Genomic DNA, 20,632 nt, shown 5'->3' with positions numbered 1-20,632 from the left:
AGAGTATGGTGGGTTGATTTACATTTTACACTTATTAAAGCCCATGTGATCATTTCTATACTTTGAAAGCACACACTTGTTACAGCTGATAAAGTTTGAAAACAAATTGGCAGCTGAAATTCTCCCACCAGTGTTTGGTGCAACACCCTGAGGGAACCCTGAAATAAATGCAAAGTTGTGGGTCGAGTTTAAACAGGATGACAGACAACACTAATGTTAATATTTATTGTTATATGTCTCTGTGATGTCGGTGCAAAAAGAACGATTGTGGACAAAAACAAATTTACAAACACGTTTAATAAGTTTTCGGGGGAAAAAATGGCCCCAAAGGCACCATGCGTCTTTTATTGTTAGATACATTTGTTTGATTATATAGTCCAACCTCTACTTTGAAGTATAAAATTGCAATGCACAATGGTAACAAAGACAATATTAAACCACCTTAAACCAAAACACAAAACAAAAAAAAACGCCCACACCATTCAGAATATGATACATTAGATATCTCATTATTAATTTTCAATGTCAGCACAGTCACACATTATTTTCAGTGAAGCATATGGCAGACACTGAAAGTCAAAAAGACAACAAAACATTAATCTTGATAATGGGGGAAAAAAATGTCTGTATAAAAGATGGATTGAGAAACCTGCTAGAGGAGTGTTACTGTATCTAGCTCGTGAAATATGACATTCAAAGCCACGTGCAATTATTCCACTGCACAAATATCTTAAATTTGAACCTTTATAGCAAAATTGTCCAGTGAACCACACAGAGTAGACACGTGTCCAGCAGTGACTCATGGGACGACAGTGAATCCTGTCTCTAGTTTAGAGTCCTGCAATACTTAAACATCTCCATCACAGTGGAAAATGATCGATACATCTCCAGGAGCCCCACCCTGCCCTCCCGCTATTTGTTCACCAACCCCATAAATAACAATCAAAGGTCATACTCCACAGCACAGAGACAATAGCTCTCATTCAAGACAATAATTAAGTTTGATTTCAAAATGATTTCATGTGTAAAAATGTCTTAAATATCAAAACTGAACTTTTCTGGCTGGATGCAGCCTCTCCGCACATTACGCAGAGACGGGTGAAGCAAAGGAGCCGTCTTCACAGCATACGATCTCTTTTTTAAACAAAAGAAACAGTGATTCACTTCTCTTCACTTTAGCCATGGTCTGAGTTTGAGTGCTGAGTTAATCGATCACAATTATCACCCTCCCTGCCCCCTCCAGAAAAACAAACACTCCTATGTAACACATATTCCTTTAGCATCCACTGACTCACAGTACAGAAACAATTCTTTTTTTTTCTTTTCAATTAGGCTACATAACTCAAGGCAGAAAATAAGCACTGCTGTCGATTCACCCCACTTCTGGATCGTCTTAAGTGCAACCGAGCACACGTCTTCAAACACAGAGAAATAACAGGGGGTCTCGTAAGGATGGTAAAGCCTCGGCTTCACGTCAGGCCGGTAATGGTACAAGGCATCCTTAGTGTCAAAAGTCAGTTATAGATAGATGCTTGTAAGACCTGATTTTCTTTTTTTACTGTGTAAGAAAACATAAAAAAGCTGAACTTTATAATACGGTAACACAATAAACCTTCTCCCTGTACACTTGGACTGTAAAACATGGGACTATTTTTTGCAAAACAACAGGCTACATGAAAATTAGTCATCCCACCCCGTTCCTCTTTGTGCCCAAAAACTGCCTCAAAATAGGTGTGAATCTGATGCGTTTCATGAGTTGCTTTCAGACACATGCACTGAACTCCAGAGATCCTCCAGACATTCTCAGAAGGGGCTTGTATGTGTGAATGCTAGTAAAAACTGTGCAGAAAGTCTGGAGGACCTGATGTGAGAACACAGCAGGAGATCCTCCGAAGGATTCACCGCGAGGCGAGTGGGTGTGTTGATGACATCTCTAACAAAAAAAAAACGAAGAGAAAACAAATATCTCAGGATGAAAAAGCGAAGCCGTACACGTAGAAGACACCGACTAACATGTCCAAAAAAAGAGCTTTTGGTGACGAGGGGCCGACGCCGGTGTCGATATGTGATGTAAACAAAAACACGAGATCTCCACAGCGGAATTAATACGTTACGTCTGCCTGCAGCACCAGCCCTCACCTGAACGCTCCGGAGATTTCTGTGTTGTTGTGAAGGCGTCTCAGCGGAGAATCTCCTGCTGCGTTGTTCATATGTGAAAGGAAACCTCCGGAGACAGTCGGGATCCAATTCTCCTGACATCCTATTCCAATTTTTTTTTTTCTTTTTTGACAAAATACACCTGTGTGACTATTTTCTGTTCATTTAAAAACAAGAGGTAGTAATAAAAGGCAATTCAAAGTGGCAGGCAACGATATCTTTGGAGAAAAGGCACTTGCTTGCTTTCCTACGGCAACAACATCACTTGGCTCCGGTTTTCCCCCTTCTGTGGTTTAGTTGTCCCACTTTTTCATTCTCACAAACACGTCTATTATTGCTCAGAGTGTATTCCCTCGGAAAAACATCAGGGTTCTTCTCCACCCTCAAAACACATTCTCGCTCCCTCAATAAAACATTTCGAGCTCCATCAGTTACCTTGGCAAAAGTGACCCACTTCATCTAAAGCATGTTTAAACACATGGAAAAAATAGCTATAGTTGTTCGAAAAATCCGTAATTCTTCAAAAATTTCTTTGCGCGTCAGCACGTTGCGTATCACTCTTTTGTTTCCTCGTGTATGAGACCTAAAAAAAAAATGTGTCCTTGTTAGTTCGGTCTAACATTGTTTGAATGTTTTCTTCTTGTTTTTCCTGGATGGTTGAGCTGGTCGAAGAGAGATTGTGTCACGCTTTGTGTCTGGCTTTTCCCAAACCTCCCTGAAAAGAGCTGTTAGTCTTTGACAAGTCTGTAGACGTGATACTGAGCCCCGTGTTCGCTCGTGGAAACCTCAAACACAAACGCTATACAGAGCAGGGTCTCCTGGGTGTCACGGTTCGTCACCACCTGCAGGGCGAGAACGTAAAATGTCACAGGGGAAACAGGAAGCAGCACACACTGTTAGAAGAATAGTTTGACATTTTGACTCTGGTAAAAATATTGTTTCAAAAACCAGAAAAGTGAAAAAAAAGCAACACACCAGGGTTTTACAGAGGGTGCAGGGCTGACTGCAGTAAAGATCATAAACCCTACCTCCTCCATGTTAGTGAAAGGGACACTGATGCTGTCATACTAACTTTTCTGATAAGTTTGGTTTTAATTATTTGGCGTCAAAAGTGCAACATGGCAGCTGCCGTGTGCAGGATACTTTGGCTTCATTTTTAGACAGTGGGAGGAAGTGGAGCCGCGTCGTCCATCTTTACTTACGGTCTATGATTCGTGTTAACTTGTGGTTAAGACAGTGAATATTTGTTCTTCCCAAAAAAGGCCAAACCATTCTTTCTATAATCAAATCACGTAATCTACTGTGTGTTACCTGCAGGATGGTGAAGTTTTCAAGAACACTGTTCATCATGTATTTTTCAGGCAAGTGTTTGAGTTTGTGGATGAAGTTGATCATGTACTCGCACATCGGAGAGCGGTGGATCCTGTAAACACACTTTCCTCCTTCCATGCGGGCGTACTCTGTCTGCAACACACACACACACACACACACAGGACAGGAGAGAGTTTAAATCAAGCTTTGGTCGTGTTCGGTCCATGAAAATATTCACCAGTGCATGTTTTACCTCTACTTTCTCGACAACCTGCTTGCCGAACGAGCAGACTTTGGTTGAAACGGTGATCGTCATGTTCTCAATGCTGCTGTACTGGCTGCTGACACCGTAGAAAGAACCGGGGCCGTCCTGCATGCCGCTGCTGTTCAGGTCCGCCTGCAGAGTGCCCAGATCGTATTAGAGATCGTTTAGATTATTAGATCGTTAGAGATCATCATATGTTTTCTCACATTCTATACACTACGAAATAATAATAAAAATAACAATAATAGACGTATTTATACAGCAGCCTTAATATATAACATGCAGCTCAAAGTGTTCTACGATAAAATCAAAGATATGAAATAAGATAAATCAAACAAGACAAAAACACATCAGAGCATAATAACAGTTATAATAATCAGTTGTGTTTCTGTTAAAAAAACAACAGGTTGAGTTTAGGAGGAGAGACAAACAGGAAGTGAGAGGATATCTTCCTATATATTATTCATCTTATATCTTATATGCACTTCTGTGCAGAATATAAGATGAAGCAATGTACTGTTAAAAAAAAAACCTTGTCAAGGACCTGAAGATAAAGTCCTTCACTTACACAACCACCATTGTGTTACAGGAAAAGGAAGTGGTTGGCAGAAGCTGTATTTCATTTACATATGTTACTGAAAGTTTGAAAGAATAGCTGAAGTATTGACTGTGACAAAATAGCTGCAGAGGTCTTTGGAGATGTTGAGCTACCACATCACAGAGGAGGAGGAAATTCAACTGGATACAAGTAATTCATGAAATCTAATTTATCACCTTTTGCTAAATTGCTTTAAATGAGTGAATGTGTTTGCTGCACATAAAGAAGATTTGATGTTGAGGAAAAGGAGAAAGATAAATGTTCAACAAAAACTGGCAGATGATGATGATGATGATGATGAAGACTCACCCAGAATTTAACTAGGAAGAAAGCGTTCTGAGGGCCTTTCTCGTAAAGCTCTTTGAGCCCGCCCTTCTTCTCAGGGAACTTGTCGTAGATCTGCCGGATGTCCACCGCCTCGAGGAGCGGGTCGCTGTACGACGGGTTGGTCTGTCCAATGTGGACAAACAGATGTTTGCTGTACTGTAGTGGACAGAGACAGAAGAAACATTCTGTTTCAACAAGGTAGAGCTGCAGAACCTGCTGCACAGAGACACTGTATTGACTTTTGATGGTGAGGGGGGTTTTGATATCCTGCTCAACCAAAAAACATTATAGATTCTGCCGTTCTTAGACTATGCTTTATATTAGACACCAGGATGATCCAGACGTGGTCGGAGAGTTGTCCGGAATTGCCTTTAAAAAAGAACTTTCTGTGACTTCTTTCTAGACAGGAAACTTTAACTCACGTTGTCCGGGTCTCTCTGAACCTCCATGAAGGCTGAGTACTCCAGCATCCGCAGCTTAGAGGAGGCGATGGTCCGGTCCTGCCACACCGGCACTGCTGTGGCAGATGGTGCAGGAGGAGGCGCCAAGGGCTCATAACCTGGACCACCCACACACACACCCACACCCCCACACACACACATGTATAAGTCACTGCGATCGTGAGCTGTCATTTCCAGGTCCTCCACCTGTTTGGTTTCATACTCACTTGGTATGGACTGCGGTACAGGACCTGATAGGCCTGGGTACGGTGGCTGTGCAAAAGGTTTGATACTGAAAGACAGTGAATAACATGATGAGACAACGATATATAAACCAAATAGCGACATTAGATAATAATCTGGGGCTTGTGGCACATGGGTTTTAATATATTTGTATTTTTGTATTTTTTAAGTCTTCCAGTTAGTGTCTCAAGTATAAGCATGTGTTGCTGCACCAGCTAGGCGTGAGTCCACCTGCTTCATTGTTTCTTAATGATGCAAAACAGCATCAGTTATGGTTGGACTAACTGAATTAAACATTTGCAGAGTTTCTCACTTTTTCCCTGATCTCCAATGATCACAACAATATTAAGTCAAATTTGAAGCAGTTAATTTGCGCAGTGGTGGTTTACATCAGTGCAGGAAACATACAGTGACGTACAGTGTAGAGGGAGAGTTAGTGCGACTTTGTGGACCACGGCTAGGGGGAACTTACGCATGGCTGGTGCGGCCAAGCCCAGGATTCCTTCCCGGGTTGAGATCTAGAACCAGCCTGGTGTGCAAAAATGTGATCTGTTAATCATGTCTTCCAATACCTCACCTGACATTACACCTAACTGTCTCACTGGGTTAAGCATTTACTCATCAATAGCAACACTGTCAGTCTTTACAACACACAGGGGTTCCGTCAGATAACATGTGGGGGTTTACTTACTCCTGAGAGGGTCCAGGCTGCCCTGGGATGGGACCAGGCCAGAACTGAAGAGTGAATAAAAAACTGTGAGTAGCTGCTTCAAATTAAAGTTTATATTTCAGAACTGAAAAGTGACGGAGGTCTCACTCTGGGCTGTTGATAGGGGACAGGAGGCAGCGGGGGGAGGTGATTCTTTATCATACTCGGTGAGACGATCTGTGCAGACGACAGTGCTGCCATGTTCTGCAGGGCTTTGTCTTTAGATGCCTGATCCTACACAGAGAGATGAGGGGAGTCAACCACAGGGTGGCGCCATAACCTAAACATGTATCTTCTGCTTTGCATGAGCCTGAACGATGAAGTGTTGAGTTTTTTTGTAGCTATCGAAAAACATCTGATTCCAAAATTGATGCATTTTATAGTCTAAGTTCAAGTTTAGCGTAAAAATCAATAAAAACACTAAATGGAAGATGTTTAATTAATATTCACAGAGCAGCTGGACAGAAGCAAAGAGAAGAACAGAGAAAATGAAGCAGTTGATCCACTGGTGTTTAAGTTAGCGTCACAGGTGAAATTGAGGGTCTGAAGGTGTGTTATCAGAATCACCACAGGAAAAAGAGAATAAATAAAGCATTGGCTTGGAATGGAAATATCCACAAATTCAAGTTCACCATGCGGATGAAAGTCGTTCTATGTTCATGAAATAAGCAGCACGACAAAGCAAACAGATTCATGTCCATGGTGCACCACACAGTTTAACATCTACAAACACATCAGAGCCGTTCACTTTCACTGTTTCAAACTTCATCACATCCGCCAAGGAGGTTATGTTCTCATCTTCGTGTGTGTGTGTTTGTTAGCAGGATTATGAAACACTACTCAACCGATTTAGTTAAGAATCCATACAAAAAACAAAAAAAAATATTTTCTCTTTCTTCAACATTGTGAAATGGGGCATTTTGCAGCATTTCCATTGATCTCTCAGAGAATAATTCATGGATCTTAATGAAAAAGAAATCCGGCATGTTTAGGGGACTGATATTTATGAGTGTGTGAAATTTGTTGCAGATCCAAATAAAAATAAACTCATATAGGGACTGTTGGGCCTTGGCGGAGGTTTGCACTCTGCTGAGGGCCCATCTGGTAAAAAATGCATCCTACTGCTCTTTTATCATGTTTTCATAAGAATGCATTTGAGCTTATGCAGCGATTAATTTTGCGATTGAAAGACAGATGCTTCAGAAGCCAGACCCCGAATCAAAAAGGGACACCTTGTGCAAAGCAAGCAAGACTTTGGCTTTTTGCAGCGACTGAGGGGATTACACTACGTCAGGCAGGATGCGCAGCAGCACTGGGTTCAAAGCGTGACTGTTTCCTGAGCATTGCTTCATTATGGGATAGCCATGAGGGGGGAGGTGGGAGAGGCCATGCCAGCAGAGGGCCATAGCAAGGGGACAGTGCACTGGTGCTGCCAAACAAAGGGGAGCAGGGAAGCATATTGCACAAGTCAGATTCACTTACCAAATTCATCGCCTGAATCAAAAAAGAAAGAAACCATTAGTGCTGTGCAGTTCTAATGACGAGTTAAGATTAGTTTAAGAGTTTTGTTTGACATAAGAAAAAAAATCAACTAAAGTTTCTCTTTCTCAACTGTAGACATGGTTTTCAAAAACTCAAAGTTCACACCATGAATAACAGTTTGCTCTGGTTTAGAAGTTATGACAGTACATTTCCAAATTATTAGTCACACATTTTTTAACTTTTGAATACAGCAAAATGTCTACAGCATATCTAATAAGATATATATTATTGAAATAATGCAGTATATATAAACATATATATATATATATATACATATTAAAAAATATCTAATTGGACATGGGTAAAATGTTGAAATAATTTGCCAACATTTCAACAAGTGTAAGATATTAATATTAATTTGCTGTCCAATCATATATGCCATGTTGTGTGAAGGAATAAGGATGTTTGTGTAAACAAAGTAATCACAGAAAGAAAAGAACAAATCATGATCAACCCCTTCAAGCAAAGTGGATAAAAGTCACCACACAGCGTTTTTAAGCCTTTTTAAGAATCTAAAACCTGATTTCAGAACACAACGCTGCCTCCTGTTGGTTATAACATATTAGATAAAGGCAGAAGACACCCAAGTTTGAGCCCCAAGAATGACAACATGAGGAAAACGTATTTTCTCAAAACATTTCTGATGACATGATCTGAAAGTAAAAAAGCAGGAATTATTCGATTTCTCTTACAGGAAAGAGAGGAAAGACATATAAATAAACTATAATGACTTGTATGTGATGTGAGGCAACAATTTCCTTTCCTTAAGGATCACATTAATTACAACTGGGTGCACTGACACCACTGAAACGATGGTGTGAATTGATTTATCTCGGTATGAGAAACGGTGATGCTGATGTCCAGGTGCATTAGTCTGCATGAAGGGGTTAATCTAAGTTGAAGTCAGCACTAAAAATGCCACAAAGCCTCTGGCATTTACTTGTGTCTGAATTATGGACTGTGTGCTGAATATAGAAATATGCAAAAACCATAAAAAAGCATGAACAGACCAGAGGTACTGGAAGTCAAGAGGAGAAATATGGTGAGCATAATCAAAGATGAGTCTTAATTTATGTCCAGTTTTACTACAGACATTAGAAACAGACACATTAGAGGAACTTGAAGTAGCAACTACAGTTTTAGGGAAAGGTTTTAGAGAGAGTTTTAGAGAAAGAAGAAGTCTCAGAGAAGTAGAGTATGCTGCAGAGGCAGAGAAAGAGCTGTAGCATCATGCAGCTGAACAACCTTTCACTGGGCTCTTCATAACAGCTTGTGTAGACAGGAGCTTCACAATCACCTATGACAGTTGTATTTTAAAGATTAGGGCCCATAATTAATGCAGCTCAGACCTACAGTAGAAGTTAAAAAGCTTTGACTGTTGCAATGTGCACTTCATGCATGATACCTGAGCAGGACTGGGGATATTTGTTATTCTCAAAGATTCTAGCAGCTAATCGTTACACTGTGATTCTTGCTCGCCAAGCTTGCGTCCACTTATCCAGCAGGAACTGATAATATGACAGATTAACTGGTTAGTGCAAAGCCAAGCCTTCACAAGCCCCGCCGAGCCCGCGGTGAAGCGCATACCTTTAGCTTTGACTGGATCTCGCGAGATTTTCTCCGGGCGAGAACCTGCAAGTGGCTAGAAACCTGCACAGAAGAATAGCCAAGAGGAGGGAAGAGGAAAAGGAGACAGGGAGAAGAAAAGACAAGGGAAGAAAAGAAAGAGAGAAGCCGTAACCAAAGAGGAAAGGGACGCTCAGTCAGTGGTTGCCCGGAGGCAGGTTGGCGGCACCTACCTTTATACCCGCCTGGTATTCACGAACTTTCTTCCGCGCTAACACCTGTATGTGACTAGATACCTAAAGGGGTGTGAAACAGTTTTTGAGCATAAAAACAACATTCACTCACATACATGCGCACGCACACACACACATCCATGCAAGTCGCAGACTTGTATACACACATACACAAAATCGCACACACTTACAGTAGTAACACACACATTAGGAGTTCTTATCACTAAACATTATATCAAGATAAATATTTCAGTCAACATTGATAATGATCCTGATAAAATAAATATTTACTTTAAACTTCTATATACTTTATGAGAAGCGAGTGACAAACATTTAATAAACAGCAAAACATTTTACAAATCAATCAATTATGTGTTATATGTAAAAACATTATATTGATGTATATTGGACTTTTGTTATATTGCTATTGGTGATAATTATATTCTGATGATTACTGATTATCACCTAGCCCTAGTACGTTCAAACTAAGAGTTGATTTAAAGGATGCGCTAGTGATGTTCTATATTTGTCTTCGTAGCAGATCCCATGAAAAATCCAAAACCAACACTAACATGATACAACTAAGATTTGTCTCCTAATAAGTCTCATTGCTCAGTCCCATGGATCTTCACTGCTGCCAAAATACCATTAAAAGAAGTGTGACACACTTTTTCTCTCTGAATCTCATGGCGTGCTTGTGGTGACATTTATTTAGGGTCAATCCCTCACACATGATGCTGAGACACAGTTTATAACAGTGTTGGTTTTGGCTTTTAAAGGGACTTGTTGCCAATAAGAAATATATATAACTAAACCAGCTTGTAAACCAACATTTTATATTGAAGCGTAACGAATTAGCTGCTGAAATTACACTTTTTCGCCTGGTGACGTCAGTAACTTAAGCTAAACACATGCATGACTATTCTAATTCAATCATCACAGTGAGTAAACCTTGTTTACCTGTTTTCTTGTGCGGGTTTTCCCTGTCCTCAGCTTGATGTACCTTGCTATCAATTCATTGCGACCTGCAAGCAAAAACACAAAACAAAAGAAGGTGTTAGACTCAACACAAACAAAATTGAATGTCACGCTGTATACATCAGCCAAGGGCCAAATGACCCCTTAAATTAAAACAAGCCTTATAGCTAAGGCCACATCACGTTACTCAGCTGCATGGTGCTGGTAGTTACAGGTTTGTAGCCCCATTTGTTACCATGCAGCAGCTAAAAGAGCCAACACCCCTTATAAAACCACATTTAGATCCTCTAGATCCAGGTTTTTAATATGATCCATACAAAGGTGACCAAACTCATTCATACTAACCTCTTAAATAAGTCAGAATTGAACCGAATCTGCACAAATATTTTTGTTTGTTTTTTGTGCAGAGGATATACTAATACCTGCCCAACCTTAAATTCAGTCAAGTCCCATTGATTTGCACACACTCATAGATATCAGTCCCCAGTATATCTGATTATTTCTTCAAGATCTAATGCATAATTTCTTGGGAAATGTTTTATTTTTTTCCCAAAACACCAAAATGTGGTTCACCTCTCTGATCCAGATTGTTATTTGGATCCATGCACAGTTGCACACACTCATGGACATCAAACACATGAATATGTCTGAGCACGAGCCGGATTCACAAATAATTATCTGAGAAATCAACAAAACTGTTGAAATTAGTGTATTACTGGATCTGCCCCCTCAAACTACGGAGACTAACCGCAATAAAAACAGTATCTCCTTGGCAAAGGTAATGCGAGACCGATCAGTGATAATACCTTGAAGTGGACAGTAGGTGGCGCTCTAGTTAAACCTTAGATATGTGTGTCAGAGTTTTTGCAGTGTGACCTTTCCCAGAGCTCCTCAGACCCCAGGCAAACAGCCTTTTGACATCGGCCATAGGCCACAATGACACCTCTGTCTCCCCCAGCAGACGTTTAAATCATAGTTTCATATAAGTCTGGGATCTAAAGGGTGTTTTTTGGTTTTGTTTTACCCCAACGTTTCCATTATCTCGTTTCACACATCCTTATTGTCTGCTCACATGGCCCCGTCGCCTAATTACAGAGGGTGCTTAGAAAACAGAACCATGTTTTTCATGACATGACATCTACTCTCGACATTCTGCACAAACAGGTTGCGCAGAGAACAGTCTGCTATTCTGGGCCTTCATGGTCCTCTTTACATTCAGTAGCTGAGCATGCGCTCTAACCAGCGCTGCCATTTCAGCAGAGTGCAGCCGGGATCGAGCAGAAATCATCTTTAGTGTGTGAGAAGTGCAAAATGCATTATAATGTTGCCTCGAGGGAAAAGTCGGTCCATCAGTCTTTTTTCACGTCTTCTCGCTGCCAAGTCACGCTTACTGGGTTTCTGCGGATGAAAATTGGGCCAAAGGGAGAGGTTGAACCACTGTATCATTATGAATAATGACCTCAACTCTCCTAAAGTTGCTGACAGAAAATTTTCACCATCGAAAACTGGTCAAGATGTGCTTCCTCGAACACACACAGACGCTCACAATAGACCGAGTGTCTCGGACGTCTAGGGTTTAACAGCTCTGGGTATCCAGACACATAATGACAGGAGGAACAAGTCCTGTTTGTTCACACACTCTTTAGCATTTGGCCTCCAGAAGGCCCTTAGTGCAATTACCATAAAAGTACTGAAGGCCATCTCCAGCACTCGCCAGGCTTTCCAACCAGTCGGCCCGGCGGTCAGCCAGCAGAGCTGAGCTGAGCTGTCTGCCGATACCGAGGTGGCCCCTCCCCCTCTGCCCTGGGCCAAGGATGGACACGCCTGCTCCAGCGCCTCCGCATTCCTCGCATTCCTCTAAGCCTGTCACATCTGTGCTAGCCAGTCTGATTGGCCTGGGCCTGCGAACACAGCCAGAGCTCGGGCCAACGCACACATGCTCCTATGCACTTCTTCCAGCCCTGGGAGTAGCAGGGGTTACGGCCGGGCCCAGGGCCATTAGGTTTGGGTAGGGGGTCGTCAGTCAGAAGGGGGCAGCTGCTGCAGTAACTCTCAGAAGAAACACAAAGCCATAACTGACTCTGCCAACAACTGCCACCTGGCAGCAGAGCAGCCCCTTCTCCCAAAACAACACCACTGTGTGACCCTGCGTTCAACGGACAGCAGCACCTGCTGTCGACCATCCCGGCCGAGGATGGCAGAGGGAGAACAATGCCAGTCCGACCCCCACCCAACTGTCAGTCTCAATCTCTTCAGCTGAGGGGCAGAGGGAAAAACATTATATTGTGCCGTCCCCACCACAGAGCTCTGCTATGAATTTCACACATATCTCATTGCAACGTACTGGAGATACAGTGTGAACTAGTTTCTGAACGTTTGACTGATAAAGATAAGAGTTTTGTACGGAGCAGGTCGAACTGTGAGTTTGAGTTTCTGGCTGCGGCTGAGTGAAACTTAGTTAAATCTGTTTTTTATTTCACATTTTCAGTCACTGAAGAGTGACAGAGGAGATGGAAACTGGTGGATTTAAATAAGTTTATTCCAACAAACTAAAAGGATCAGAATAATTGGGATACAAGCTGCAGTCGCAGTACCAGTTAAATGCAGAATCAGGACGGGGCCAAATTGAGTAATTATTCAAAAACAGCATCTCTAATCAATGAATCCGTTTTCTGGACAGCAGAAAAAAACTTTGCTCCTATATTATAACAACATGGGCCTCTGTAATGACTCTGTATTGCCTGGTAAATAAAAATGTGTTTTGTTCATCTGTTGGATGGTTAAGTTCTGCGGTCGTGAGCTGAAACGACGTCTCCAGTTTCTCACAACATCTGGTTGCTTTTGTGATATTTTAAATCGCTGCTTTTGTTTGATGCGATGTACAGTTGTGCTGCAGAGACACGCAAATAACCGGTGTTTGATTTCAGAAGTTTCAAATAAACTTTTATAAAGTCGAACAATATAATGACTTGGAAACTGAAATGGAAAAGGTCAAAATCTCAGGCACTATACTTTTCTGGCTTTGAGGAAAAAGACAAACTGGATCAGGATACAACAGAATAACCATTTGCATAAAATGTTCCAGTCCTAAACAATAGAGAGAAATAGAAACAATAGAAAGAAATAATTAAATGTTCTGGGTTAATAAAATCTGAGGGGCAAGAAATCAAAAGCTGCTGCTGGACATTATTCAATTTAAAATAAAATCATAACCTTACCAATATTTTTAAAAATGGTCTCAGGACTTCAAAGCAGCAGCTGGATGTTACACACATGCACACTTTATGGAAATTCACTACTTTTGCCAACTGCAACTGGTTATTTTAGCTGATAGTATTTTTTTAGACGCTGGTTTCAATGACAACAACGCAGCAGAGAAAAATATCAAGGACGAGATTCTGCGTGTCGTCATTGTGCGGCCGCCGAGATCCAGCTCAGGCTCGACACAGTGGGGGGTCGCGGAGACGGTGAAAAGGCCGACCCACACGGCAGGGGATCATGACAGGTGCACACAAACAGACACACAAGACAATCGCATGCACAGCCCTGCTCGTCCTCGGCCTCTAATCCCCCCCAGACACACAGACACACAAACACACACACTTCCATCTCCCTCCCTCTGAGCGGCTCATGATTCCCTGGTTGATTGCTCAACACCCACTCACATCGCTGCAGGCTGCCCTTCTTCACCTCTTCCCTGACAGGACACGCCTCTCCCTTTTCTTTTTCACTACATGACCGCTGGAATTTTCCACTTCCACGTGAAGATAGTGAGCGAAAAGGTAATCTCCTCACTCACAGCGAGCCCCCCACCCCCAACTCCTTCTCTCCCCTGAACCCGTTCTCCACCCTTATTCTCTCCCCTCCTCCCTTTCCATAACATTGAGGTAATCCTAAATTGCTAACATACTGCTCAGCCATGACTGAAAACATTCCTAACATCTCAGCGAGGGGGCTGACAGGGAAGCACCGGGCGTGCTCAGTCATCATCACAGCCGCCACACACCCTTTTTTCCTTCTCTTGCACCTTTTCCACGCATGTTTTCTCACAGGCACCGAACCCCCTGTTAATTCTTGCTGTGGCTCTGAAAAGGTCACAACTGACACAGGCTTCTCTCTCTCAAGCACCTAAATCTTCTTGCTTTTTTCTACCCACAATGCTTTGCAGAGTAGTGACAGCTGCAGGGTTGAGAGAGAGGGAAAAAGAGAGAGAGAGAGAGAGAGAGAGAGAGAGAGAGGGGTGTGTGCACTCGGGGGTTGACACACCTGTTGAGGCCAGAAGACGCAGGTGAGCAACATGTCAGCACAGCCCCACAGCAAAACAAGACAGGCCACATTTTTTTGACACACACACACACACACACACACACACACACACACACACACACACACACACACACACACACATCTTTTGAAGACACTTCCTCTGAACTTGGTGGTGTAAAATGTGCCAACTATTTCATTCTACCGGGAACAAGCGTCTCAGAGTCAAAGCTATGCTCTCAATGTTTTTTTGTTTTTTTTTAGCTTGTTAAACTTCAAACGACGCTGCAGATCATCAAGTCCTTTACAAATTATAATTTCAGACTGAGTGTTCATTACTCTCTGCATGAAAAACAGTGAACAAGAATTAAAGGTTTATTTTCTCTCATTCGTATTAAATTTGCTGCAACCTAGGACTCAGTGATGGGGCCATAAATTAAATCTAGATCACTGATCGTTTGCATAACTATAATAAGAACCAATATATAATTATCAGGATATTAAATGTCACAGTGTAGGAGTTCCCGGGATGAACTAGTTGGTTAATGACACTTGATAAACAGCAAAATATTTTATAAATGATGTGTTATATGATCTCAGTGTGCTCATAAAATGCATAAGTGTGAAATCTTTGTTATGTGCAACTTACAAATGTGAATCTGAATGTAAATATACTTCTAACTTCTAACATTGATTTTAATACTAAAATGTTATTTATTGACGCCTTTTTCTCTTTATGATGTTTGGAAATATAATGCTGATGATGAAAATTATATCGCTGTAATTATTTATATTGTTTTATTGCCCTGCCATTCTGCACCCAGCATCCTCATTAGCTTAGCTTAGCAGGAACACCAAGTAAAAGCTAGCCTGGCTCATAGGAAGCCAGATCTGCCTCTACCAGCCAATCAAAGGCCAAAGGATTATTTAGTTGCCCATGTGTTATTCGTTTAATCAATATGCATGACATATGTGCATTTGTGCTCATATTTTACATCTAAAACATTTTTTCTTAATTCAAGTTCCATTTAGGTTGTATTTGTGTTTGCTTTTCATTCTTAGTTACTTTCAATTATATTTCAACTGTAAAATATCAAAACCTCATTAATTTTTCAGGTTTGAAAATGACATTGCAGAAATCATTGCTATATTTATTTTAAAATATACATCAGCCAATATATCAGCATGGAAGTTTTAGTCCTTCATATCAATATCAGCATCGGCCCCTAAAAATGCAATTCAGTCCGGCTGTAGTGCACAAGCACAAGATACTGTGAACATACATTGGACTTATGATATAAAGCAGAGTGCATTAAGTAAAAGGAGCTGACGCGCAGTAACAGATGTCGCCTCTTTAAACTGTTACAACTGTGATTGCGTCACCAACTGGAGTTTAGCTTCTTTATGTGCTGCTCATGTTCAGAAACAACTGCGGCGATTATTAACATGTGGCGTTTATTAAAAAAGTAGTGCGAGCGTTTCTCTCTTCTGAACTCTTTGTCACCCCTGAGCTGCGTAAATGACTGGCAACGCTGCTGGGAAGTCTAGACAGGTTAGTGGAGCAGAGAATATACATGTATAAAACAGTCACCGCGCTAATGGAAATTTGCAAAAAAGGTTTCCCACCAACTGAGACAAGAAAAAAATGAACTCCTGGCAGAAAAAAAGTGAAATTCCCAATGGGAGGGATGACTTGCCTGCATTTGGAGGCCACTGGAAGTCTGAGACTGCAAGGTAGACAGTATTACATACAGTGCAATCGTTAACATTCCCCTAACCTCACGTCAGGGAAGCTTTTAGATGTCTGAGGTAATCACCTTGTGAGAGGGCTTCTTCTGGGGCATGCCTTGGCTCTGGCAGCGGAGCCTCAGATGACTTATTGTAAATTGAGAGGGTGTTTACTGCTCTCGAAAAAAACAGGCCTCTAAAAGGGGTCCTGTAAGTTTGTCGCTAAGGCGGCAGGTCTGTGTGCCGCAGATCTCTGTGTTGACGTTCTCATGACAAATGTCCGCAGGTCGGGACGCTACACTGCTCTGCTGCACAAGGTGGAAGAGTTATTTGTGCTTTCATGAAAAGATGGCTGCCTTCAACCTAAAGTATGTTATAAACTATTTTGTTTAATTATTACGATTTCTAACACTAACTGTCCTTCAAGTCTACCTAAAATTAAAACTTTAGTCGAAATATAATGAATCACATCCATTACTAGATAAGATCAGAAATTCAGACTGTACATGTTGTAAGTCAAATAGTTTGATTATATTTTATATTTCTAGTTACATGCTTTCATTAATTTTCTTTTTTTAACCTACATAAAGTACATTTTAGCATTGCTTGTGCCATATAAATAAAAAGTATTATTGTTATAATCATTATTAATTTAAATATGGACTGTTGCACCTTGGTTGATGTGCTTTACTGAAATTCTTCTTGTTAGTTTTTATCTTTTTTTTTTTCAAATATTTATTTATTTCCATCTGTAAAAATCTTTTTACATCCCTTTCTCTGGATTTTGTCTAATTAATTTCACAGCTGATTAATATGTTAATTGTTTTTACAATCAATCAATTGTTCAATGCATTAAATAACAGAAAATGGTGAAAAATGTTCATCGAGTCCAAATCCCACAATATATAAGCAGCGAATTGTTATTGCTGCATCCAGCAAATGTTTGATATTTCTACTTGACAAATTATATGCTGAACTATAATATGGTTATCATTATCCTGTTCGGTTATTGATGAATTGATCAACTCACCACTCACTACTATTCCACTTCAGAACAGGTTCAGAACAACAGAAGCTGCAACTGTAGTTTAGTAATCTCAGGTATGTGCTTGTCCTTGAATATGAAAATGTGATGAATTAGAGGATGAGATTCCATCTTGGTGAAATCACACCAAAAGAATCCTGTTGCAGAAAAGCCATCCAAAAAACCCAGCCTTTTAAAAACAAACACTAATGCTTCTTAAATCCTGTCTGAGACTTTGGTGCCAACGATTGATGGTTTTTATGGTCGCACTGAAGCCGGAATCAATTTCAAGTTTTTGAGACATGATGGACAATAATTAAAGGGCAGGAAAGTCCTACAAAGCACTGCCTCGGGGGAGCTGAGTTACGATGGTGAAAAGAACATAATTTCCCCAAAAACCAAAAGGGGGTTTGTTGAGGACGAGGCCAAGAAAAACAGCAAAGAAAGCAACACAATTCCTGTCAATCAACATTTTAACCGCTGTTCAGCAAAAAAAGCTTCAAATGCTAAATCTAATTAGGAAAGTGTGCGCTGTCTCGAAAACAGGAACGGGAAAGTGGGATCGAAATAATGAATGACAAATGTGTTCAATTTCCTACACCTGGATGTCAGTGATTCTACCGACGGACTTGCCAAAACGTCCATCTGGAGTTTTTCAGGACATTAAGAGCTCAACACCTGCAATTTAATAAACACGCTGCAGGAAACAGCGAAACTATTCTGAAACCATGTGGATGTTTGATATCTCCAACAGAACAGCATGCCAAAGGGATGTTTTCGTTCCAGAGTCTCAGTGCACGCTGTGCTAATTAACACTAATTTAAATGAACCGTCCGGCATCAAACACAGCTCTTCTCTAGAAACCAGCTCTAACTAGTCTCCTACAGGCAAAACTCTCCCAGCGATACCGGTGTGGGGAGAAACGAGTGCAAGATGTTCAGTGATAAACAAAAAAAACAAAGCAGGTTTAGCGAGTGAGACCGTTCCGCGGAAGAAAAGAGGCCATAAAACAGTAGGCATAAAGAACAGACCGTAAAGAAAAACACCATGAAGTAAAAAGACAGGTGTAAATAATGGGGAGAGCAGCTCAGATGCTCTCAGGACGGCAAAAACCAGCTCCGAGAGTGCCGGTGCAACTGGAAGAACCTGCCCCTGGGTCACAGCACAACAGGTACAGACTTGTTAAGGAGAGTTCTGTGTGGAAAGAAAACCTTCACCTCAAGATGTGACATGAGCACAAGAGGAAGAAAAGTTTCTTTTTAGGGCAATAAGATGGATGTTTGTTTTCTTTCAGCCACACGTCTCTGGGGAACCGAGGTTTTCTCATTTTTGTGTGTTCATTATGGGACTGATTTCCATGTAATTGTTGTTCTCTTGTTGTTTCACTGGCTGTTTTCCAGGCGACTTACCATACATCTTTCCCTCGTCTGACAGGATGATTTTCCTCCTGCCACAGGGAGGGTAGATGGCGAGGGCCTCCTGGAAGCTCTGCTCAATGTCCGGGCTCCACACGCCCTCGGCGTCCCCCTCCATGGTCTTGTCCTCAATGTCCCCGTCCAGCCCATCTTCTGGGCTACCGTTGGCGCTCCACTCGTTGGACGCAATGGTGGCGGCTCCCCCTGGGCCCGACCCCGAGCCCCAATATCAAAGGATCTGTGGGAGATCTGTGGAGAACAATGTAACATGAATAAACATTTCATTCAATGATGATTAGACTCTTTAAAGACCATTTTCCACTGGTCAAAAAATCCACAAACACCCACTAACATCTGGCTTTTCTCTGCAATGGGAATGGATACAATCGGCATTCACTCTCAGGTCAAACTCAACTCTACTGGCGATGGGAAACGGGTCAATCGCCTTTTTGCCTTGGTTAGACCCCATTTAAATATGCATACAGCCACTCATTTTAGTGTAAGGTATAACTTCCGGAGGTAGGTAGGTAGGCCCAGACTGTACATATAAGGACAAGTCTTTTTAGAGCAAATGACATGAGAAGAACACAATCAAACCTGGTAAGACTTCTCTAACCTCAACCTTTCGTTATTGTCAGAAAAACTGTGAGCCACAGAATAGTGCCTGTCGACATATTTCATTGCGGTAACTACAGTAACTTAATCACCTTCACAAAAATCTTCCTGATGCTGTGAACACCCCACACGTGAAAACATTCCCCAACAACTTCCACTATTTACTCCAGTTTGAGTGTCCAGCTGTTTTAGGAAACAACTTTATATTTTTATGACCCATTTAAGAATTTGTGTCTTTAGCAGGAACAACTGGGTTTAGACTTGAGAGTCACAGACAGGGTAGGAAAGTCCGTAAAGACCTTAGACATGGACGAACAAATTCGTTTTTTCCATGGAATTTGTTGAAAAACTAAAAACAGAGGACAACCATTGTTATACATAAGAGCATATATTCCTATTCAATAGGAAAATAATAACAATCATTCCTAATTCTACATTTTTTCCAAATAAAGCCACTTTACCACACAAGCCACAATGTGCACAGCAATGGGTGTTGCAACACAAAAAAATCCAAGCATTAAAAAAAGTTATTGTTTAAGCAGGAACCAGAAATTCTGAAGCAGGTTCTATTCTCAGTATTATGCAAACTACCAGCATAGACTGCTATAATCCATGTGGCCACAGCTGGAACTGCAGGTTGTGAGATTCAATCTTGAAGATGAATCAAGTACAGGTGACTTTAAAAATCACAAAGGAAATGTGCCACACACTGTAAAATCTAACTCATAGATTGGGTCTAAAAAACATGTATAAGCCCCAGTTTGTCATATTTTTTGTGAACTTCTCGTTAAGTGGAAATGGTCAAATTTGGCAAAAATGGGGACGCGTGAAAAATACTTTTAGCGTTTGTGTTGCTAGAGAATGTTTAATAAATCGTGGACCAGTGTGCTCAGAATACATCTGTGGCTGCAGTGCAGACATGCTAACACGCTGAACTGTACTGACCTGCTGGCAAAGAGGTCAGCACTGTGAACGGGTACATGATACAGTGCAGGCTGCCAGCAGTGTCACTAAAAACACATGGAGCGGAGATTTAATAAAGCAAAGCAATTCAATTATGTCTACAACCTAATTAACAGCTTCCACACTTCAGCCCCGCCAAGATTGTTTGGTGTTTTTTCTTCAGAAATCTACTTAAAGTGAATTTGCTACAAAGAAGAAAAGCAGAACTGTGCTCGCTCATATAAAACATAATGAATATGCAGCTTAAATAATGTT

At 41.2% G+C, this 20,632-nt stretch overlaps 1 protein-coding gene across 13 annotated transcripts; it reads right to left on the bottom strand.

Annotated features, from left to right (window-relative positions):
- Positions 1-279: 279 nt before the first annotated feature.
- On the bottom strand, positions 280-18,927 carry LOC109635537 (transcriptional enhancer factor TEF-5-like). 13 transcript variants are annotated; one of them, XM_020096777.2, is made up of 14 exons: positions 18,794-18,927; positions 10,352-10,416; positions 9,392-9,454; positions 9,180-9,242; positions 7,533-7,544; positions 6,159-6,284; positions 6,033-6,076; positions 5,814-5,870; positions 5,326-5,390; positions 5,081-5,217; positions 4,641-4,814; positions 3,722-3,865; positions 3,469-3,621; positions 280-2,999 (listed from the first exon to the last, which is right to left on the bottom strand). In XM_020096777.2, the coding sequence occupies exons 1-14, from the start codon at positions 18,915-18,917 to the stop codon at positions 2,886-2,888; spliced, it is 1,341 nt and encodes a 446-aa protein (XP_019952336.1). In that variant the 5' UTR covers positions 18,918-18,927; the 3' UTR covers positions 280-2,885. The 13 variants fall into 13 exon arrangements, with proteins under 13 accessions (XP_019952336.1, XP_019952344.1, XP_019952332.1 ...); XM_020096773.2 differs by having other exon boundaries at positions 2,745-2,999; positions 5,081-5,238; XM_020096775.2 differs by having other exon boundaries at positions 2,745-2,999; positions 5,081-5,226.
- Positions 18,928-20,632: the final 1,705 nt, after the last annotated feature.

This window comes from Paralichthys olivaceus, chromosome 2, assembly GCF_024713975.1.
Source record: "Paralichthys olivaceus isolate ysfri-2021 chromosome 2, ASM2471397v2, whole genome shotgun sequence".
In the NCBI taxonomy this organism is placed as follows: Eukaryota; Metazoa; Chordata; class Actinopteri; order Pleuronectiformes; family Paralichthyidae; genus Paralichthys; species Paralichthys olivaceus.
Note: the sequence above shows the minus strand (reverse complement) of the source record. Positions and strands in the feature narration are given on the sequence as shown.

What these genes read in the sequence shown, in the direction of transcription:
- LOC109635537 (XM_020096773.2), bottom strand. Translation starts at nt 18,917, where the DNA reads ATGGAGGGGGACGCCGAGGGCGTGTGGAGCCCGGACATTGAGCAGAGC. An exon ending in TGTACCGCAGTCCATACCAA is followed by an intron (nt 5,239 to 5,325) that starts GTGAGTATGAAA and finishes GTGGGGGTGTGG; the next exon opens with GTGTGTGTGTGGGTGGTCCA. An exon ending in TCTTCCTAGTTAAATTCTGG is followed by an intron (nt 3,866 to 4,640) that starts GTGAGTCTTCAT and finishes GGCACTCTGCAG; the next exon opens with GCGGACCTGAACAGCAGCGG.